Source organism: Aotus nancymaae, unplaced genomic scaffold, assembly GCF_030222135.1.
Source record: "Aotus nancymaae isolate 86718 unplaced genomic scaffold, 86718_ANA_hifiasm-v0.15.2.pri h1tg000041l, whole genome shotgun sequence".
Classification (NCBI taxonomy): domain Eukaryota; kingdom Metazoa; phylum Chordata; class Mammalia; order Primates; family Aotidae; genus Aotus; species Aotus nancymaae.
In genome coordinates this window covers 10,067,357-10,090,676 of record NW_026988455.1, presented here as the reverse complement: position 1 = coordinate 10,090,676, position 23,320 = coordinate 10,067,357, and the positions used below count along the sequence as shown (strand labels likewise).

The 23,320-nt window shown below is 49.0% G+C and overlaps 1 protein-coding gene across 2 annotated transcripts in view; it reads left to right on the top strand.

Annotated features, from left to right (window-relative positions):
- The window catches only part of MEGF11 (multiple EGF like domains 11), a 432,868-nt gene that overhangs the window by 227,171 nt on the left and 182,377 nt on the right, over window positions 1–23,320 (top strand). For both annotated transcript variants that reach the window (XM_064361459.1, XM_064361460.1), the window contains one exon: window positions 3,071–3,163. In XM_064361459.1, the coding sequence (XP_064217529.1) occupies window positions 3,071–3,163 (93 nt within the window). The remainder of the gene's footprint in view (window positions 1–3,070; window positions 3,164–23,320) is intronic.

The window sequence follows — 23,320 nt, the reverse complement described above, 5'->3', positions numbered from 1 at the left end:
AGCAGTGTGAAGAGGGACATGGCTAAACGCCCTGTTTAGAGTTGTAAGTTTCCAAGGAGGCGGCCAAGGTGGCAGCACCCTAACCCAGCCCCTCCCAGCCAGTCACTGCCATGGGGTCTGCGATCTGAAAGAGCTTAGGGGACCCACACGCTCTAGGAGCAGCAGCTGAGTAACCCCAGGCCTCTGGAGAGAGGCTGTCAGCTGCTGGCATGGGAGTCGGCCACCCCAGCGCCAGGGATGGCCACCTCCATCCTCCCTGGGAGACTCTCCCCGCAGCACCCCTGGCCCCTCCCCACTGGGTGTCCAAACACGCAGTGGCCCAATTGCCAAATGTGGCAGTCTGAGCCTCAGATATTTGCTATCAATATTTCATGCTTCAAACAACACTGTCTAAACAACACCTATGAAATATGAATGGATTGAGGTTTTGACGAGCAAACAGTGCAGGCAAAATACCAGGACGATGAGGAAGGGAGGGAGATGCACCTGCATCCTGGGGTCAAGCTAAGGGATTGTGGGGAGACCGTCCTCCATGCATAGCATAGATGCTGACTCCGAAGCTGCTGCCTTAGCAGTGTCCTCACCAGGGTCCGGGGGCTGGACACAGGGCTGAGCTGGGGTCTGTGTCTGCAGTGTGGGGGACAGTGCTCCACAGACTGTCCTGCAGGTCTCTGCGGCTTCGGGAAAAGACCAAGGGAAAAGGCAGTGCAGTGTGGAGCCTGCTTAGAGCACCAGAAGGCCATTCTCTCCCAGCTTGGAGAGGGCGCAGGAGGTAGGCGGATGGGCTGGGTCTCTAGGGGCAGGGACAGGGGACAGGCAGGTCACTGGGTGGTCTACCTTCTCAAATTGCCCACCGTCCACCCTGTCCCTAACCTGCATGGTGCTGAGCATGTTGAAGCAGCTCCTCCGCCCTCTGTCTCTGGTCACCACTGACCCTCTTGGGGTCCTGTCACATTACCCCTCTGCTATTCCCTCTGGAATTGCCCCACCACCAGCCCCTGAGCCATGTGGACAGGGGAGGATGTCCAGCCTGAGCAAAATGTGAAGGCCCCACAGCCTTGGGCTGTCTCCATCTTCCCAGGCTTCTGTCTCCAGGAGCTCCCCCCCAACCCCAAGCTTCTTCCTCCCTGGCTGAGAGGCCACACACTGCCCAAGGGGCTATGAACCTCATGCCTCAGCTTCTCCAGGTAGAACACAAAGGGCCAGGGCATGATTTTCTCTGAGGTCTCTTCGAGCCCTGATGCTCGGCAGGTTTGCAAGTCACTGCTTGATTTCACCACCCTTGGCAGAGATCCCAGGGATCGAGGTCCTGCTCTCTGCAGTCAGCAAGCAGTTGGCAGAGTCATTGAGCTAATGTGACGAGCTGTAACACAGATGGGCCCAGCTGCAGAGCATGAGGGGATCTCAGCCTCTGGGGGTGGGGATGAGGGAGAGGGAGTAGCTGAGGCCAGGGCTAGGAGCTGGCTGGACCAAGGGACTGGCATCCCATGGGGAGCCAGAGGATGGACACTAATGTGTCCTGGAGGCATTGGCCCATTTGAGCTTGTTTGCAAAGTCCAGTGGGAACAGGGGAAGCCTGGGCAGCAGGAGTGACGGTCTTGCTAGCTGCCACGCGAGCAGCACATTGTGATTTTAAGGGGAGATCACCCCCCGAATCAAGGCCCAGTGGGTTCTCCAGCACTGGGCTAGCCACTTCCCAGGGCTACAAGTGAGCAGGGCTCCAGCACTGGGGAAGTACCACAACCCTCACCGAAGGCTACTTGTAGCAATCAGAAGGTCCCAGGTACTAGGGATCTCTAAACACACCACATCCCAGGCTTGCAATGGACAGGCTGACTCCAGACCACTGACCAGTGGGGCATCTGAAATGACTCTTCTAGGGTCTGTCTTACCAGGGGGCCTGGGCAAAGCTAAGGCAGCAGCTTCAGGGTCGGCTTCTGTGCTTAAGAAGGGCCAGAGGATCACACCAGCCATAAAATGAGCCTTGTTGTCTAACCCAACATCTTCCCAGAGGACATTTAGGCCAGGCAGTGGGTGGGAGGCCACCAATGGGGGCCATCTGCTCCCCTAGTCCAGGCCAGTACTGGGCAGAGAGAAGTCTCTTGCTTTCAGGGGGGAAAAAAAAAAAACAAAAAAAACCTTCATCTAGATCCTGTTCAAGAAATTGACAGAGTTGATGGGAGCTGCTGATTCCCTGAGCTTTCTGACTTGGTGAGGGCAGCACATGGGGGCTTTCTGTAATCCTTCACTGATGGCTTAGATGGTGGGGCAGATCTTTCAGGAGCAAAAGATGACCTTGAGGAAATGTGGATTCTGTCAAAGGAAGAGAAAAATAATTTCCCTTCCTCAAACTGCTGTCAATAAGCCTCGGCACCAGAGTGGTTGAGGGAAACTGCCTGCCGCTGTAACCTCCCACCTCAGGAGGCTGCAGCATTCAACTGCGTGATAAGAAATTGCCAGCTACTTTCTAATTACAATTATCATCATCGTGGATGTCTTTCTTAATTACTTTTTTATAATTAGCTGTTGCTTTTCTTCCTCTGCATGTGTGTACTTTGCAGATTTGCTGACATTTGAGAGCCCCAAAATAGGGACATTTGGGGAGGAGGGCAGAAAGGTGGGGGGAAAGTGAGAAGGGACCTTCTTTTCAGGCAGGCTGATACGTTTTGGGGCCTCTGCAGAAGGAAACTGGAGAAAGCACAAGATGCAAGGGACCGGTCATTTCCTGATCGGATGGGGAAAGAGATTTAGGAGCTGAGGTTTGCGGAGGTCTCTGTTGTTAAATGTTGGAGGAAATGTTCTTGAAAAGCCAACGAAGTTACCGCTTCTCCAGCTTGGAGTTTCATTTTAGGAAATGAGGCTGGGATGAAATGTACTCTTGTAGGATGCATTCTGGAGTTAATTAAATGACTCAGGTCAGGTGTAGCTTGATTTTCCCCCAAGCTGGTGATGGGTTCTGAGTGTCCCTGGGCACCAGGGAGTTGTGACAAAATAGATTATGCTCCTTGACCAGATGGTTGGTTTTCACTGTTTGTTCTGATTCTTCCTCTCTCTCCCCATGTCCCCTCAGCCCTGTGTACGGAGGAGTGTGTGCACGGCCGCTGCGTTTCCCCGGACACCTGCCACTGCGAGCCTGGCTGGGGAGGGCCCGACTGCTCCAGTGGTGAGTCTGGGGTTTGGGGGTCAGGAGGCCCCCTGGCTCTGACTTGGTGGGGGGTGGGCTGTGGTGTGTGCCTACTACATTTTTGTGTTGTGCTGGGGTGACTTGGGATGGGCTGCCTGAGCCTGTGCGCACATCAGGAGGAGGTACACCCGCAGTGAAAAGATGGTGGCACTGGAGGGATGCTGATTTGTGGGGATCTGGGGGGGCATTGTGTGTTGTGTATATAGGGAATTGTCAGGTCATCTGGACCACTCTGACTTTTGATGGAACGTGTCTAGATATGGTCTTGGATGGTTGATGTGAAATTGACCCAGTGCCCAGGAGTACACACCCAGGAGGTCACCGTTGTCCAGCCCTGGTCCCCAGGTTCACCAGTCCAAGCACTCAGTTTTGTGAGCGCCCACAGAAGCTCAGGGGAACTGATTTATGAGACTGGTGGGCATTAGAATATCTCTGTGTCACCAAAATTAGAACAGGACACTCGTCGGGGACAGGTCCTTGTGTTCCTACATTTTTGTGAGTAGATGGTTCACCTTCTCCAGGGAAGCCTTCCTACTGAGCTTGGGGTGAGGTGGATGTTCTCGGGGCCAGCCCAGTGACCCACAGTGGCATGGGGCGTTGTCTCTACTGTGGAGTTGGCCACCGAGAGGGTGGGGCGTACCTGGCAGCTGTTCAGGGAAATATCTGCAAAGAACCCAGATGAAGATGAATCCTCCTTCCCCTCTGGTTTATTGCCCCCAGATATTTGCAGATGACCACCTATCCATTGGCACATTATGCAGTCAAGGGTTGGTTAGTATCATGGTCTTAACTGATTTTTAGGGAGGCCTTGACTAAGGTTGACGCCCAAATTTCTTCCTTCTTTGAGTTGGAGTGGAGTCTTCTCACGGTGACCTGAGTAGATAACATAGCCAAGCGGCTCCACTAGGGATCTAAGCCCCATTATTCACCATCTTGGGGAGCCACCTCCATGTTCCCCCTCCCATACCTGACTACTGTGGTTATGAAAACTCAGGAGAATGTTGGGTCCATGTTAGCCAGCGTGGTGCGTTGCCCTTTTCTACTCTCTCTGCTGCGGTGGAAACATCTAGTTATTTTTTTCCCCCCAAAGGCCTTGACTGGAGCCTCTCTGTCTACACGGTGCATGAGAATGTTCTGGCCAAAGCCAGTATGTGGTTTCGTTTTGAGCCTGGGTGATTATCTTGGCTCAGGGAGTCCATGATCTGTTTGAGGTACCCAAGAAACCCCCCAGTGTATTGGGATCTCCAGTGGCCACAGTGGCCTTCTCCTTCCACTTGTCCTGTTTTGGGTGAGCCATGACTGAGAAACAGGGCCAGACGATGAAAGGTAAACTGAGGCATGGGTGAGCTAAATAAAGGGAGATGTCCAACCAGTCTTTCTGTGGACTTGAGCTGCAAAAACACGATGGGTAAAATGTCTGGGCTTTTCCTCGCTTATCTGAGTTTTGTTTTGGGTAACTTGGCTTACATGAAGTCTTTGAGGAGGGAATATCTGACCTGGATTAGGTCAGCCCTGCTGGGATGGGTCTGCCTGCTGCTGCTGGATTCTAATGCTGCGGGCAGCCTATTGGAGGTTGAAATACAGCCAGAGTCCCCTGAGGCCCTGAGTGTATGGAAATCACCGATGAGGGCAAGTGTATTTAATACTCACTCCATGCTCAGAACTGTACTAGGCCATGGAGAGGGCCCTGGAGGGTCTTTTAGACATGGTCTGGGCCTTCTCAGGGTTTCCAGCCTAATGGAAGAGATGGAACGAACATGGCATTTGTTGAACAGGACTAGGCAGTTTACAGTATGACTTGTCCCCAGAGTGACTTTACCAAGCAAGCAGCGAAACAGACCTGTTACTTCACAGCACAGAACTAGGCTGTCTGATTTAACACCCCCAATTCAGTCACCAGACTTGGTGCTAAGCAACCTGAAAGTTCTTTCCTCTCAATTAAAACCACCCTCATGGGTTGAAGAGCCGGCACTCTTGGGTCTACTCAAAGGCATGTGCTATTGAACCCATGGGAAGTTCTAAAAGGGCTTCCAACCCTGTTTGAGGGGCAGCACACTTTCAATATCATTCAGAGCATTGACCGTTTAGATGCTCTGCTAAGAGCTTTTCAACCTCTGCTTGAATACCTCCACTGACAAAGAGCTCACTACCTCTTATGGAAGCCCATTCCCACTATTGGAAAGTTTTTCCTTCTCTGCAGTGGGAATCTACCTTCTAGCTTCTACTGGTTGGTTCTTGCTCATAATAAAGTCCAGGTCAGGTGATGGATGACCATGGTGCTTCTTGTCCATGGAATTTCTTCTAAGGAGTTGATTGGACAAGACCAAAGTCTGTGTTATAGAAATGGTCATCTCAGAGCAGCTGATAATAGCCATTGAGGCTAGTCAGTGGTAAGTCTGGGACTATCACCCAAGCAAACACTCATGTTCTGAACCTGAACTCTTTAATTGTCACATTCTCCCTCCTTCTGCATGCTCAGCCTCTGTTAACATAGCCCAAGGTTGAAATTGATCTGTCAGGTATTAGAAGATAGTGATCATTTTCCTCCACAAGTGTTTCTTCTCCAAGCTCCCTTGTTTCTCACATGATGTCATCTGGACTGCTTTTCCCATCTGGTATCTCTCCCTTGGCCGTGGCCTTTATTCCTCTTAAATGCTCACTCCTAGATCTGACCACACAACTGCAAGCTTGGTGTGACCGGTATGGAAAAATGACAGTGGAGGGAATTACTATGTATTGAATTTCACTGTGCACTGAGTGCTGCTTTTTTTTTTTTCTTACCTACTTGTTTAATTTTCACAACCTACTTACAGCATGGGAATTGTTATTTAGCCCCATTTTACAAAGGAGCAAATTGAAGCACAGAGAGGTTAAAGAACTTCCAGTAGACACACAGCTAGTCAATGGTAAGTCTGGGGCTATCACCCAAGCCAACACCTGTGTCCTGAACCTGAACTCTTAATTGTTACATTCTCCCTCCTTCTGAATGCTCAACCTCTGTTAATATAGCCCAAGGTTGAAATTGATCTGTCATGAGAAAACATGGTTGTTCACAGGGGAAGGTGAGCTCTGCTTAAAAGACGTGGCCCTGAGGTACTGTTGTGGAGATAGAGGAGTCAGCCGTGGGACACGAATTGTTACCAGCTTTCCGCCAAGCAATTGAGGCTGCTTGCTACATGCTGTCGGGAGTCTGTCTGCCAGTGTGTGCTCTGCAGTGCCCCTAGTGTCTTGATGGGCCTGAATCTGTGGAGACAGGTGTCTCAATCCCACTTCTGTGTGGTCTCTGAATGGGGTCTGTACGTGTGACGCCCTTTCAGAGAAGCTTCGGTTTTGTTTAATTGAAAGCATCATTCTTGTTTGTATTTTTCCTTCTGGTTATTAGCTTATATCAGTTCATGTTAAAAAGAAAAACTGTAGCAGAAGTGTAGACAAAAAAGGTAAACTCTCCTCCCCGGAGATCAGCACTGCTGGCATCTGGGTGCTTCTCCCTCCTGTCTTTCCTCTCTACCTTTGCACAAGAAGCCAGATCTGGATATGTCTTTTATTATTTAGATCAAATATGTATGCTAGTCTATCACTTGCTTTTTACATTTCACTTTATACTGTGCACTCATTTTCTTGTCGATAAATGTGCATCTCCCTTAGGCTTTAAATGGCCTCACAGAATTTCATTCTGTGGATTACCGTGTGTATTTAAGTAGTCACTTGATATGGACATTTAGGTTCTCTCTGATTCTTCACTGTCATAGGCGCACCATCCTTTATCCAAGATCCGTGGAGCCTACTGGCTTCAGAACTGAGAATTTTTCAGAGTTTAGAAAGCATATGGTGAGTATGTTACGTGTGACCTATGCCCCGGTGGGGTCTGGGCAGCACCGTAGGTGAAACAGTGATGTTTCTGAAGTGACAGATGACTAATCACATCTAGTGACATAAAGACAACATATAACCTCACATCAGGTTCATGGAGATGTTGCCTCTAAACGGATTTTGGTGCTGAATTTTTAAAAACACTTTTTGGACTTTTTAGGGATTTTTGGATTGTGTGTAAAAATGCTGCAGTGATTCTTCTTATGCATATATCTTTATCCACTTGTCCCGGTTTCTTCTTAGGATAAATTCCTGGAAGTGGCAGGGAGGGTTATGAAGATCCATCATCTGACTGCCTGCCCCTACCCTGCCCTTTGTGGCTGCCGAGGGATTTATGACCTGGACAGCAGTGAAGGGGATAAATCTAGTACTAGGTTGGGGGTGGGGGTGGGGACTTCTCATTCGTTTACAGGCTTATAACCCTCTAGCTGAATTTTTTTAAGGTCTGGACTAATCTCTTCCCCATAAAGGAAGAGAGATGATACTGATTTGCCTGGTGGGCTGACAGACCAACTGTGGGATAATTCTGGGCTGCTGGACGTACCACTATGGGGAAATGGAGTGGCTGCCTGCTTGGTCATAAACCTCCATCCCATATAATAATGAAGAGTAAAAGGATGAAATGTCAGTTTATACTGAATCAAGACGACAGAGTGACTCTTATTAAATTGCACTAATCTCACAAGTGGAGATAAAAAGGGAAAAAGTTTTCCTGTATTGAATATCTAGCTTTTTAAAGTAATTAGGAATATTAAAGCGCTGACAATGATTGAGATAGAAACATTATTCATAACTTTTATTTCCGCACTGGGCAACGATCCAGTATATTTCATTTATGAGATTTCAGCTGTAAAGAGAAGGACGTGGGCCAATTCCTAAATTAAATATGCCCTGTTAACTTTTATAAATGATGCCCAAGAATTAACTTGGAAATTTAAGCTTTCATTGTATGATTTAATTATTGTGTTTCCTGGGTCCTGCTTCTGTGCCTGCCATCCCAGGGTGCTTTGCACTTTGGGTTCCGGGCTACGGAATGGTATTTCGGTTTCGGTCTCAGACGTCCCCTCCAGAAGGCCTGGGGTAGAGATGAGGGAGAAGCCTGCTCCTCTGTATCCTGCTATGTCCCACATTGCCACGTAATCCACCAAACTGGTCTTATCCGTGTGCTTGGGACAAAGTCAGAGCCCAGTGCGCGCTCTCCTGCTGTCTTGCGGAATTGCTCCCTACTTCCCAGACACTGGGCAAAAGGCAGGATGGCAAAGCAGCCCTGAGTGATGGAGGCAGCTGGAACCAAGCTGGGCCACCATCAGCTGTAGCTTCAGCTGAGTCCAGTGCATTCTTATCGTGAATGGTGTGTGGGACCCCAGGCCAACTTGGCTGTAAGCTATCTGCAGATTAAAATAGAATGTTAACCAGCTCAAAGTATGCCCACGCTCCTATACTAGCCCAGGAGCCTTAAGGTCAGTGCTTCTCAAACTGTTTGCTAAAGATTCTTTTAAAAAAGTGATGATAAAAGATACATAACACAAAATTACTCATTTTAACATTTTTAAATGCAGTTTGGTAACATGAGTCATGAGTACATTCGTGTTGTGCAATCACCACCAACCATCTCTAGAACTTTTTCACCTTCCCCAGCTGAAACTGTCCTCACTGAACACTCACTCTCCATTGCCCCCTCCCCTGGCCCTTGGCAATCAACAATCTGCCTTCTGTCTCCATGAATTTGCCTACTCTGTGCTTCATGTAATTGGCATCATACAGTATTTGTCCGTTTGTGACTGGCTTATTTGACTTAGCATAATGTCCTCAAGATTCATCTGTGCCATAGCATGTTCATAATTTCCTCCTTTTTTTTTTTTTTGAGACAGAGTCTTGCTCTGTTGCGCAGGCTAGAATGCAGTGGTGCGATCTCAGCTCACTGCAACCTCCACCTCCCAGGTTCAAGTGATTCTCCTGCCTCAGTCTCCAGAGCAGCTGGGATTACAGGTGTATGCCCCCATGCCCAGCTAATTTTTGTATTATTAGTAGAGATGGGATTTTGCTGTGTTGGCCAAGCTGGTCTTGATGTCCTGACCTGAAGGGATCCACTGGCCTCGGCCTCCCAAAGTGTTGGGATAACAGGCGTGAGCCACCACGCCCAGCCCCTGCATTTGGTTATGTGCTTTCCTGGTTTTGGCATTAGGGTGATGCTGGCTTCATGGAATGAATTAGGGCGGGTTCCTTCTTTCTCTATATTGTGGAATAGTGTCAAAAGGATTGGTACCAATTCTTCTTTGAATGTTTGGTACAATTCTGCTGTGAATCTGTCTGGTCCTGGACTTTTTTTGGTTGGTAATTTTTAAATTGCTATTTCAGCCTCTCTACTTGTTACTGTTCTGTTCAGGGCATCTAATTCTTCCTGATTTAAGCTAGGAGCATTGTGTTTTTCCAAGAATTTATCCATCTCTTCTAGGTTTTGTAGTTTATGTGCATAAAGGTGGGCTCGTACTAGCTTTGAATGATCTTCTGTATTTCAGTGGTGTCAGTTATAATATCCCCTGCTGCGTTTCTTAATGATTTTCTCTCTTCTTTTGTCAATCTTGCTAATGATCTATGAATTTTATTTATCTTTTCAAAGAACCAGCTTTTTGTTTCACTTTCTTTTGTATTTTGTTGTTGTTTCAATTTCATTTAGTTCTGCTCTGATCTTGGCTATTTTCTTTCTTCTGCTGGGTTTGGGTTCGGTTTGTTCTCGTCTCTGTAATTCCTTGAGGTGTGATCTTAGACTGTCTGTACTCTTTCAGTCTTTTTGATGTAGGCATTTAGGGCTATGAACTTTCCTCTTAGCCGGCCTTTGCTGTATCCCAGAGGTTTTGATAGGTTGTGTCATTGTTGTCATTGGAAGAATTTTTTAATTTTCATCTCGATTTCATTTTTGACCCAAGGCTCATACAGGAGCAGGTTAATTTCCATGTATTCGCATGGTTTTGAAGGTTCCTTTTAGAGTTGATTTCCAGATTTATTCCACTGTGGTCTGAGAGAGTGCTTGATATAATTTGAGTTTTCTTCAATTGAGGCTCGTTTTATGGCCTATCATGTGGTCTGTCTTGAAGAAAGCTCCATGCGCCGTTGAACGGAATGTGTATTCTGAGGTTGCTGGATGAAACGTTCTGTATATATCTGTTAAGTCCGTTTGTTTCAAGGTATAGTTTAAATCCATGGTTTCGTTGTTGACTTTCTGTCTTGGTGACCTGTCTAGAGCTGTCAGTGGAGTACTGAAGCCCCCGCTATTATTGGGTTGCTGTCTATCTCATTTCTTAGGTCTAACAGTAATTGTTTTATAAATTTGGGAGCTCCAGTGTTAGGTGCATATATGTTTAGGATTGTGCTATTTTCCTGTTGGAGAAGGCCTTTTACCATCGTATAATGTCCCTCTTTGTTTCTTTTAACTGCTGTTGCTTTAAAGTTTGTTTTGTCTGATATAAGAATAGCTACCCCTGCTCACTTTTGGTGTTCAGTGGCATGAAATGCCTTTTTCCACCCCTTTATTTAAGCTTATGTGAGTCCTTATGTGTTAGGTGAGTCTCCCGAAGGCAGCAGATGGTTGGTGAGTTCTTATCCATTCTGCAGTTCAATATCTTTTAAGTGGAGCATTTAGGCCATTTACACTCAGTGTTACAAAAAGCATTCATCATGCTCTTTGTTGCCTGTGTACTTTTTGATTTTGTTTTTGTTTTTGCTTTTTAACTTGTATTTTTGTTGTATAGGCCCTGTGTGATTTTATACTTTAAAGAGGTTCTGTTTTGATGTGTTTCCGTGATTTGTTTCAAGAGTTAGAGCTCCTTTTAGCAGTTCTTATAGTGGTTGCTTAGTAATGGTGAATTCTCTCAGCATTTGTTTGTTTGAAAGTGACTGTAGCTTTCCTTCATATATGATGCTTAATTTTGGCTGAATACAAAATTCTTGGCTGATAATTGTTTTGTTTGAGGAGGCTGAAGATAGGTCCCCAATCCCTTCTAGCTTATAGGGTTTCTGCTGAGAAATCTGTTAATCCGATAGGTTTTCCATCATAGGTTACTTGGTGCTTCTGTCCCACAGCTCTTGATTGTTTCCTTTGTCTTAACTTTGGATAACCTGATGAAAATGTGCCGAGGTGAAGATCTTTTTGCAATGAATTTCCCAGATGTTCTTTGTGCTTCTTGTATTTGGATGTCTAGGTCTCTAGCAAGACTGGGGAAGTTTTCCTCAATTATTCCCCCAAATATATTTTCCAGGCTTTTAGAATTTTCTTCTTCCTCATGAACACTGATTCTTAGGTTTGGTGGTTTAACATAATCCCAGACTTCTTGGAGGCTTTGCTCATATTTTCTTATTCTTTTTTCTTTGTCTTTGTTGGATTGCGTTAATTTGAAGAATTTGTCTTCAAGCTCTGAATTTCTTTCTTCTACTTCTCCAATTCTACTGCCGAGACTTTCCAGAGCATTTCACATTTCTAAAAGTGTGTTCAAAGTTTCCTGAATTTTTGATCATTTTTTCTTTATCTATTTCCTTGAATGTTTCTCCCTTTACTTCTTGTATCATTTTTTGGATTTTCTTGCATTGGGCTTCACCTTTCTCTGGTCCCTCCCTGATTAACTTAATAACTAACCTCCTGAATTCTTTTTCAGGTAAATCAAGGATTTCTTCTTGGTTTGGATCCATTGCTAGTCAACTAGTGTGATTTTTGGGGGGTATTGAAGAGCCTTGTTTTGTCATATTACCAGGGTTGGTTTTCTGGTTCCTTCTCATTGGGGTAGGCTCTGTCAGAGGGAAGATCTAGAGCTCAAGGCTGTTTTTCGGATTCTTTTGTCCCACAGGGTGTTCCCTTGATATATCACTCTCCCCCTTTCCCTATGGATGTGGCTTCCTGTGAGCTGAACTGCGGTGACTGTTGTCTCTCTTCTGGGTCTAGCCACCCAGTAAGTCTACCTGGCTCTGACCTAGTAATGGGGATTGTCTGCACAGAGTCCTGTGGTATAAACTGTCTATGGGTCTCTCAGCCATGGATACCAGTGCCTGTTCTGGTGGAGGTGGTGGAGGGTGCAATGGACTCCGTGAAGGTCCTTAGCTTTGGTGGTTTAATGCTCTTTTTTGTGCTGGTTGGCCTCCTGTCAGGAGGTGGCGCTTTCCAGAAAGCATCAGCTATAGTAGCGTGGAGAGGAACTGGCAGTGGGTGGGGCCCTAGAACTCTCAAGATTATATGCCCTTTGTCTTTCACTTCCAGGATGGATAGGGAAGGACCATCAGGTGGGGGTGGGGCTAGATGTGTCTGAGCTCAGAATCTCCTTGGGTGGGTCTTGCTGCGGCTGCTGTGGGGGATGAGGTGAGATTCCCAGGTCACTGGAGTTGTGTACCTAGGAGGATTATGGCTGCCTCTGTTGAGTCATGCAGGTTGTCAGGGAAGTGGGGGAAAGGCAGCAGACACAGGCCTCACCCAGCTCCCATGCAAACCACAAACCCAAAGGGCCGATCTCACTGCCACCATGCTCCCCACTAGCAGCCAGGAGTCTGTTTCCAGGCAGAGGGTGAGAGGGGCTTGAAAACTTGCCTGAGGCTATCTGCCTCCCAGCTGCGAAAGAAAAGGGCTTTAATTCTTCCCCTGCCTGTGAAGTCTGCACAATTCTCTCCCTTCCCCAAGTTCTGACCTGGAGGCTTCTCCCCGTTCAAGTTGTTACAGACTCTAGCTAGAGAATTCCTTCTCCCTGTGGAGTTTTACCCCCTGCTCCTCTGGCCACCCGCCTGATGGATCTCTGTGGTGCCAGACTGGAATGGGCTGCCCGGGGACCCCCAAGCCTTTCTGCTGCTTCTCCTACCCTTGTATTTTGCTGGGCTCTCTAACTTGACTCAGCTCCTGGTAAAGTCAGAAACTTCCACAAACAGACTTCAGCCTCTCCAGTGGGGGTGTGTGTTCGGGAGAGGAGGGGCTCCCTTTCCCAATTCCACAGTTGGGAAGTGTTCCCACTAACAGTATTTGGGGCGTCTCCCGGGTCCTGCATGAGCAGTCTGCTTCCTTCAGAGGGTCTGTGGGTCGTTCTCGGGATTGCTGGCTTGTTCTTGGAGTTTACTTGGAGCTAAAATTCACAATGCAAGCCTCCACGTTGTCCGGAGCTGCAATCTAGTCCTGTCTCCCATGTAACACGATCCCCTATCCCTTTGCCCGTTTTTTAATCAGATTGTTTTGTGTTGAGTTATAGGAATTCTTTATATATTCTGGATATTAACCACTTGTTAGATACAGTCACACACCACATAATGACGTTTGGGTCAGTGACTGATTGATCGTATGTACAATGGTAGTCAAACCTAGGTAGTATAGCCTAGGTGTGTAGTAGGCTATACCGGCTAGGCTTGTGCAAGTACACTCTGTGATGTTTGGACAGCAACGAAGTCCAAACATATCCCCATGGTTAAGCAACACGTGACCACATGTGATTTGCAGATATGTTCTCCCATTCTCGGAGTTCCCTTTTCACTCTGTTGATAGTGTCCTTTTTAAATTTTTTTAGTTTTGAGATACAGGAATTCACTTTGTCACTCAGTCTGGAGTGCAGTGGCCAATCATAGCTCACTTCAGTCTTGATCTCCCAAGCTCTAGCAATCTTCTGGCTTCAGGCTCCTGAGTAGCTGGAACTACAGGCATGTGTCACCACGCCTTCATGATTTTGAAAAATTTTTTTGTAGATACGAGGTCTCACTATGTTGCCCAGGCTGGTCTCAAACTCCTGGCCTCAAGCAATGTTCCTGCCTCAGCCTATTGATCATGTCTTTTGATATATAAAAGTTTTTTTTTTTTTTTATGAAGTCCAGTTTAACTGTTTTTTCTTTTGTTGCCTATGCTTTTAGTGTAATATACAAGAAATCATTGCCAAATTCAATGTCATGATGCATTGCCCCTGTGGTTTCTTCTCAGTTTTATAGTTATGCTCTTGCATTTAGGTCTTTGATCCATTTTGAGTTAATTTTTGTATAAGTGTTCAATTTCTTTTTTTTGCATGTGCATATCCAGTTTCCCCAATACTATTTATTAAAAAGACTTTTGCTAGAGACTCATGAAGCTATAGGGTTTAAATTTTTTACCATGTAATGGCACATTAGTTACCTGATAGTTTAAACATTTGCTTATGTTAAAACAAATACAGATTTATCATAGAATGAAATGTACAGTTGGCATTTATTGAAAAACCAAAAAGATGATCTCAACCTAAAATGACCCTGCTCCTGGGGAGGCCTGGTGGTATAGCCCCAAAACCTCTGACTGCAGGTCAGGCCAGGCACTGGGATTGGAGATTTCCAGGGATGTCAACCCTGCCAACTGCCTGACTTGGAAAGTACATTGGGGAATGTCTCGGTCTCAGGGGCCCCTGGACACACTCTCATGAAAATGGCAACAGCACGGCCTGGCAGCACAGGACACGGGGCAGAGCAGAGGTATAGGATGTGGGCCTGGGTTTTTGCCCCTGGCCTGGGATGGGTGAGAGGTCCCAAGAGGAGATGGGCAGGGCCAGATGGGGGAGTGTGTGTCCCACCACATGGGTCAGCTGCGAAGGGCCACTGCCAAAACTTTAAGGCTCCTTCCCAGCAAGGGTGTAAGGAGAATGAATGTGAGGGGGAGGGAGGAGGGAAGAAAGAAGCATGATGAGGGGCCACATTTCGGAGGAGGAAGGCGATGGGGCTTCATGCTCCCACTGTCCACTGTGTGCAAATGCTTCACATAAACTCTCCCCCCACCCTTTTCTTTTTGGAGACAGAATCTTGCTCTGTCACCTAGGCTGGAATGCAGTGGCGCAATCTTGGCTCACTGCAACCTCCGTCTCCTGGGTTCAAGTGATTCTCCTGCCTCAGCCTCCCTAGTAGCTGGGACTACAGGTGCGCACCACCACACCCAGTTAATTTTTTTTTAAGACGGAGTTTCCCTCTTGTTGCCCAGTCTGGAGTGTGATGGAACGATCTCAGTTAACCCAACCTTCACCTTCCGGGTTCAAGAGATTGTCCTGCCTCAGCCTCCCGAGTAGCTGGGATTACAGGCATGTGCCACCACAACTGGCTAATTTTGTATTTTTAGTAGAGATGGGGTTTCTCCATGTTGGCCAGGCTGGTCTTGAACTCCAACCTCAGGTGATCTGCCTGTCTCCACCTCCCAAAGTGCTGGGATTACAGGCATGAGCCACCACGGCTGGCCCTGGCTAATTTATATATATACATTTTTTAGTAGAGATGGGGTTTTACCATGTTGGCCAGGCTGGTCTCGAACTCCTGACCTCGGGTGATCTGCTCACCTTGGCCTCCCAAAGTGCTGGGATTACAGGCGTGAGCCACTGCACCCAGCCAACTGTCCCATTTCATCTGTCCAGCAGCCTGGAGAGGACATGTGTTATTCTATTCCACAAATAAATCAAAGCTCAGAGAGGTGGAGGCACTTCTGATATTCACCCAACTAGCAAGCAGCAGATCTGGGATCAGAATCCAGAACTCGTACTGTTCTCTCAGCTCCATGCTGCCCCTGAGGGATGGGAGTTGCCTTAGTTAGTTCAGGCTGCCATAACAAGAATGACATAGACTGGGTGGCTTCCACGGAAATGTATTTCTCACAGTTCTGGAGGCTCGAAGGTCCAAGACCAAGGCTCTGGCTGACTCCATTTCTGGCGAGGGACTGCCTTCTCATGGTGTCCTCAAGCGTGGAGAAAAGGGGTTGTGTCTCTCACATCTCTTCTTTAGATCAGTGCCCTCCCTCTAAGGGGACTGATGACCTTCCACAAGTCCCACCTCCACACAGCTCTACATTGGGGATTAGGGTTTCGACATGAATTTAGCGGAGACTTGAACATTCAGTTCATAGCAGAAGTCCTGTGCCTTAACATGCAGGAAAGCTGGCTTTGTTCCACCTCTGCCTAGGGGACCCTGGTCCTTTCCCCTCCATGGGCCTCAGTTTTCTCATATTTAAAGTGGGAAGGGCCAGGCGCGGTGGCTCACACCTGTAATCCCAGCACTTTGGGAAACTGAGGCAGGCAGATCACTTGAGGTCAGGAGTTCGAGACCAGCCTGGCCAACATGGTGCAACCCCGTGCTGCTAAAAATACAGAAACTAGCCAGGGGTGGTGGCGCGTGCCTGTAGTCCCAGCTACTTGGGAGGCTGAGGCAGGAGAATTGCTTGAACGTGGGAGGTGGAGGTTGCAGTGAGCTGAAATTACACCACTGTGCTCCAGCCTGGATGACAGAGTGAGACTCTGTCTCATTAAAAAAAAAAAAAAAAAAAAAAAAGGCAGAAAGGTGATCATGGCTATTTCCACTGTGACAGCTCGTGATGTTCTATTTCTAAGGAGTCCAAGTCCAGGACTGGCTCACCTAATCTGAGGCCCTGGTGACTGCCTGCCCCGCTGCCCTCTGGTGGAGTATGTCTCCCCTCCCCGCCCCATGCCTGGCCACCCTGATTCTCTCTTCATTCCCAGACCTGGAGAAGATGGGAGGTGGGGAGGTGGGGCGTGAGGGGAATGGGGCAGCCTTGTGATCACATCCTGGCCCCCTCCAGGTGGGAGCTCCTGCTGAGCCCTCCGCTGTCCAGGTATAGCTCATGCTCGCAGGGGGTGTACAGAGGGCACCGTGCCAGCCAGGAGGCCGCAGCTCTCTCTCGAGTTGTTTTCACGGCATGGAGCTGGCTGTCAAGGTTAAAGCAACTTTAGATGAATCACCACAAAGCAATTACACTTGCTGTTCCTCTCGTGCAGCTCTGCCCAGCCCGCGGCCCCTCGCAGCCCTGCCTGGGCTGCCTTCTGCTGGCATCTGGTGTGCCTGTGGGCCTCCCCGGGACGGTGGGCTCTGTGTCAGCCCCGCACACTGGGGTGCAGTCACCGTGACAGGGACAGAAGGGAGCTGTGTACGTGGCAGCAAATGCTTTTTCAAGGTTTGTGAGTAAGAGGACTTGATATTCACCCTGGAATTCTAATTCTGAACAAAAAAAGAATTCAGTAGCCAGGACTACAGTCCTCATCGACTCAGTATTCTCCATCCTCGACTTCCCCTTAATGCACATTTGCTGAGCACTTCTCAAAGGTCAACACTGCCCGGGGTTCAGGACTGAATGGGGGGCCCAGGGGTGAGGGGAGCATAGTCCCCTTCTTCCAAGAACTTTGAGCAGAAGCTAGAACCACCAGCACAGAGAGGAGGGAGGAGGATGAGGCAGGAGAGGGAAGGCTCTGCTTTTATGGGAGGGGGACCTGGATGGCCTGGGGAAGCCATCACGGGAGGTGGTGGAAGGCAGGAACCAGGTATATGCTGCGGTCCCCCTTTTAGAAGGAGAATCTGAGGCACAGAGAGGTTAAGTGATGGCCTGAGGTCCCACATCTGGTGACTGTCAGGGCTGGGTCTGTCTGAGACTTTCCACGAGGCTGTGGGTCAGAAGTGTGAGGGCAGACTCAATTGCGGGGAGCCTGTGACTGAGCCTAAAAGACACCATGAGATGGGTAAGAGACCACAGCCCAGCCCAGCCCCTGAGTCCTGGGAGGCTGCAGCCTGCAGGGGAGGGACAGCAGGAACCTGGGTCTGCCTGCCTCCATGTCCATCTTTCCGCCATTGGCTGTCGAATCCCCCAGCCTCTGCCTCCTCCTCTTTGAGACATTCCAGCCTTGGAGACGCTCTGGAAGCCAGTGGAGAGGTGAGTCTCCTCTCTCTCATGCTCCCTTTCTTCCACAGTGCCTCCTAGGAGAAATGGGAAAGGAGGGGAAGCAGGTGCTGGGGAGCCCCGCCCTCGTGGGAGCCCAGACTTTTGTCAGGATGAGGATCAGCTTGGGTAGGGGCAGCCCACGGAGACCCCAGAACTCGGGCTCAAAGGCAGCTGGTCTTCCTCATCCCATCTCTACCTTCCGCCCACTCATGTTCCTGTGATGCTGGGACCAGGTAAACACACCTGTTAGCAATCACCTAAGTGCACCCCGAGAATGGCCCTGTATGGCAGATGCACCTGAATGTGTGTTCTGAGCTAGGGAATCTGAGAGTGGCCAACCTGGAGATTAGTTCCTTGTCTATGAAGAACATCTGAGCCGTTGGCCTGTCTGGTGGAACACTAGCTGTACAGGGGGCTGAGCACTGAGTTTTGGCGGGGGGCATGAAGGTTCCCAGGTGGAGGTTGTTAAGGTGCTAAGTGGAAATGCTATACCACCTGCATGCCTTTTACAAGCAGCTACAGTTCTGCCCGGCCCACCACTGCTGGGCTCTCTTCTGCATGTAAGCCCCCCAGTAAAACCCCGTGTCTCATTTGCTGTTTCTGGGTCTCTTCTTTGCCCTCTTGAACCTGGTGCCATCCCCACTGGAGTTGATGGGGGTTCAGCACAAGGAAAGGAGGGGAGACCTGAGAGTCCTCCGCTGTCCCACCAAGAAAATCCCAGCCAGGGCCCAGCTCTGTCCTCAGCCCCTGTCCTTCGCAGGCAGGAAGGCAGGCAGGTCATGGGGCAGGGGGCAGTGTGGTGCCACTGCTCTCCTCTGTCCTTGAGAAAGGGCAGCCTCGCAGAGTTTCACCCCTTCCCTGCTGCCCCTCAGACCAGGAAAGATTTGGGGCCAGTTACATCTGAGCAGGAGGTAGGGGTGAGGCAGGGCCCTGGCACGTGTAGCCCCTACTGAAAGGGAATTTTTGTATCCGAGAAAGCCAGAAACGGGATAGCCTGCGGTCTGTGAGTGAGCTGAGTACTCCAGGGTGTTGGAGGTGGGTGGGAGGTACATTCTGTCCAACTCAGTTCAGGCCATCTGCTCCCTGAGAACAAAATAAATAAATGACACGCAGGGAATCTCGAGAACTGGCAAGAGGAGGGTGGTGGAGATCCCACCTCGAATGTGATAAAAGCAGAATAGAGTGGCAGGAGCCCAGCTGGCATCGTCGTGCAAGCTGGCAGCCGGGCGGATACCCCTCCCCAGCCCCACACAGGCATGAAAAGGACCTGCCCTTCCAGGGGCAGCGCGTGGGCGGGACATGCAGGGGGAAGGTGACGCACTGCCCCGCTCCCACCAGCCTGCAGGATGTGCCCGTCACTCTGAGGGGAAGGAGAGGGAGAAGGTACATCTCATCCCTGCCAGAGAGAGGCCTGGTGACGGGGGAGCCCTGCCCCCGAGGAGGTCAGCGCCAGTCAGCCCTGGCCCCACTCGTGCCACTGCAGACCTCCTTTCATCCTGACGCAGCCCCATAAGGTGTGGTTAGGGAGCCGAGGCCCAGGAAGTCCAGTCGTCCTCCAAGGTCACTCGGCTGCTGCAAGTGTGAGCTCTCCACTCGGGTGTGTTTCCGCCACCATGCACGGCTGTGGAGGAGGTGGCATTTGAGGCTCACAGGGAAGGAGACCTGGGCTTTGCTCCTCCTTAGGTTTCTCTGCTAACTCATTCAGCACTTACTCTACACACTGTCCTGTAGTAAGTAGTTCATTCTTCTCATCCCCATCTTTCAGAGGAGGGAATGGGCACTGAGAGGTTCAGTACCTGACCTGAGGGTACTCATAAGCAGCAGCAGCGGGATTTGAACTCTGACAGTCTGTCCCTGGAGACCACCCTTGAAACTCTAGTTGATGCCCTCTGCCTTCCCTCCCAAGCCCCTCCCACACTTGGGAGGTGGGGAGGCTTTGGAAATGCCAGCTGGGCCATATCCGTGTCTCTGCCCCCTGTCGCCTTCCGGGAAGTGCCCAGCTCCTTGGCCAGGACTTCATGGCCCCTCTGGATCTGGCACCTGCCTGGCTTTCAGCCTTATTGCACCCCCATCATTCCCACCCTTGCCCTCTTTCATCCACTGACCCATTGAGGTTTTGCTGTCAAAGCCCAGCACAATTGCCCCCCTGTTGTGAATGCTCCCTGATTCCTAGGGGCCTCAAGTCTGCACATGGCCATGCAGTCCCTGCCACCCTGGATCGTTCTGGTTTGCACCCCTATCCCCTGAGACCTCTTCATGCAGGACCCATGTCTTTCTTCTCTCTGTGACCCGGGGCCTCTCTTGCTGCCTGGCACATGGAAGGCACCAAGCCCAGTGTTATGTAGAATCTGGTGGACTTGCTTTCCCGTTTTATCACATGTTTTGCTCTTTCTGGAGGTAAAAGTTGGACTAGGGAAGATTATGGGGCTCTGGGTTGGATGCTTGAGAGAATTCAAAGCCACATCACGTGATCTTCCAACGCTTCTCACCTATGGGGAGTAAGGGGCCAGACACGTGCCCCAAGAATTGCAATATGAGGCCAGGAGTCAAACTGGTCCTTCAGAGGAAGCAGAGATCGTATCCCGAGGAGAGATGGGAAAGATGCTAAAAAGATGGTGGAAGCAGAGCTCAAAGAAGGATGAGATGTGAGGTTTCAGTCATCAGATATGGAAAAAGAGAGTGCTCCAGGCAGGTCCACCCACATAGCAAAGGTGCCAGTGCTGAGCAGGTCAGTGTGGCTGAGGCGGAGGGAGCCAGAGGAGCGGGAGCTGGGCTGGACTGGTGGGCCAGGGCAGATGGCATGGTGCTCTCACACCAACAGCCCGAGGAGCTCTGACATGAGTCTGTGGGCATGGGGAGCCCCCATGGCCTCTTTTGCATCCAGTCACTCTGCAGTGTTTCCTGGTGGGCAGCCCTCTCACTCTTTCTTCTGCTAAGTAGCATGTGACCCGCTCTGGGCCTAGGTATGGAAAGAGACGGGATGCTGAAGGCTCTGATCTGCCCCTCAAGCCCTGGGCAGTCCCTCTGGCCAGCTGGGCAATGTTCTACTTCCTCCATCCCTGACTGGAGGCTACTGAGGAACATACAGTGGGCTATCTTGGTATTGGGAAGGAAGCAGATGGCATTGGGGGAGATCACTGTGATTAAGAGTTGGTGAATGGATCTGGGCAGAAGATGACCCAGAGGCCGGGTTGGACATGTCCTGGCCTGACCTCCCTCTGCCTTTCCTGGTGTGGCCAGGGAGATATCCTGGGACAGCCTTACTGCCCCCTGACATCTCTGACTCCACGCCTGCCTCTCAGGAGCAGCCACGCCCTCCACATCCAGTCCTCAGACCCCAGTGCTGCCCCCAAAGCAGACAGTCACTGTTCAACAGTGCCACAGCAACAGAGGCAGCGGCAGAACTGAGGAATCTGTCACCCTCTAATGAGGAAAGCCCATTCCGGCAGGCTGGGTAAATGGCCTCAAACTGAATAATTAATAAAGTTATAAAAATATGTCTACTATATGGCCAGAATAATTCAGCTCAATTAGAAGCAATTATTTCTCGTAGTTATGCCACTTTGTATTTTTTTTTTTTTTTTTTTTTTTTTTTTTACAAAGATCTTTAGTAACATGACAGGATTCTCAGATTTGGCTGCCTACTTAAGAAATTCTTTTGAGACCAATCCTTCTTCCAGATGAGTAACATTTATCCATCCATCCATCCATCCATCCTGCCTACCATTCCAACCATTCAGCCCCTTGTCCAACTATGTATCATTCCATCCATCTGTCCATCAGTCTGTCCATTCATCCATCCCTTTACTCTTCCGTCCATCTGTCCATCTATGCATACATCCATCTCTTCATTCATTCAGCAGACATTTCTTTTGTTGTTGTTGTTGTTGAGACAGTCTCACTCTGTTGGCCAGGCTGGAGTGCGACGGTGTGATCTCAGCTCACTGCAACCTCTGCCTCCTGGGTTCAAGCGAGCGGTTCTCCTGCCTCAGCCTCTCAAGTAGCTGGGATTACAGGCATGTGCCACCATGCCCAGCTAATTTTTTGTATTATTAGTAGAGACAGGGTTTCACCATGTTAGCCAGGATGGTCTCAATCTCCTGACCTCAGGTGATCCACATCAGCTTCCCAAAGTGTTGGGATTACAGTCATGAGCCACTGCACCTGGCCTCAGCAGACATTTCTTATGCCCCTTCCATGTGCCAGACACTGTGCTAGGTTCTGGGCATGTGGAGGTGAATAAGATCCTGCCCCAGCCCCTGCCCCAAGGAGCTCTCAGCCCAGGCAAGTGACCTTTGAGTCACGGAAACTCTTGTTCCTATTCCTCTTCAGGGGGCCTGCCAAACATCACTGTTGCCCTTCATCTCATTCCTCGTATTCCATGGGTGCACACATAGCTATTTGGACTTAAAGCTACCCTTAAGCTAGATGATGGCCTCCTTCCCAAGGTGGCTTGGCTCGTTCTCCTATATTTGAGAGCTCAGGGATCAATTTGCTTGGAAACACCCACTGTCCTGGCTCCCACCCTTTTCTCCTAGCCATAGTGCCTGTGGGATCTGGCTTCACTCTGTCCCGTCTTCAATGTGATCTGGGGCAAGACATTTCGTTTTTTCTTGTCCCATCTTTAAAACATGAAGGATCACTGTGCTGCTGTAAGCTCACAAGAATGGTGAGAGTCGAGAGGCTTAGGGCCACCTGTTGGAGATCCCAGTCTGCTTTCTGGAACGCTGAACGTGAGTTGAATTCTGAGTTAAATCAGCTCATATTTTACCGGCATCCTGCAGGAAATCCTTCCATAAAGCCAGTGCTCTTTTTTGCAATGAAAATATCCTGCTTCTGATTTCTCTGCTGGACATTGGATCTTTTCTCACAGCACAGCAAAACCATATCACTAAGTCGCCGCAGAGCCCTTGCTGCAAGCCCAGATCTGTGCTGGCCTAATCTGATAGGATTCTCTAGTGAGTATCTTACAGTCACCAAACATTTATTAGGGGCCTGATATATTCAGAGGATGCAGAAAGACCTTGCCCCAGAAGGCCTCTCTCACATGGGTTCCCTTTTGCTTCATTGTGAATCAGGATGTCAGAGCTAGCAAAGGCCTTTTGACACCCTAAACAAAGTAAAGTGGCAAGCTGTAGATTGGGAGAAGATATTTGCGATACCTACAATCTACAAGGACTAATATCCAGAATATATTTTTTAGTCCTACAGATCAATAAGATTAAACCCAATTCAAACACTGGTGAAGAACATAAGCATGTACTTAGCATATTCTGACGGGCAATAAGTTTATGGAAAGATGCTCACCTCACTAGGAATCAAAGACATGCAAATTAAAACTAAGATGCCACCCAATGACCCCCAACAGATTGAGGAAGATCAGTTCCTGATAATTCCATGTGTTAGTAAGGACACAGGAAGATGGATACTCTCAAGTGATGCTGGTGAGAGAGTGAATTGGCAGTACCAGGTTAGGGATCACTTTGGTAACTTTAAATAAACCTGGAGATAATACCAACCCCGTAACGCCATGCATCGCAAATCTTTCTTCTGCCACAACCTAGATTCATAAATTCATTTCATGTCGT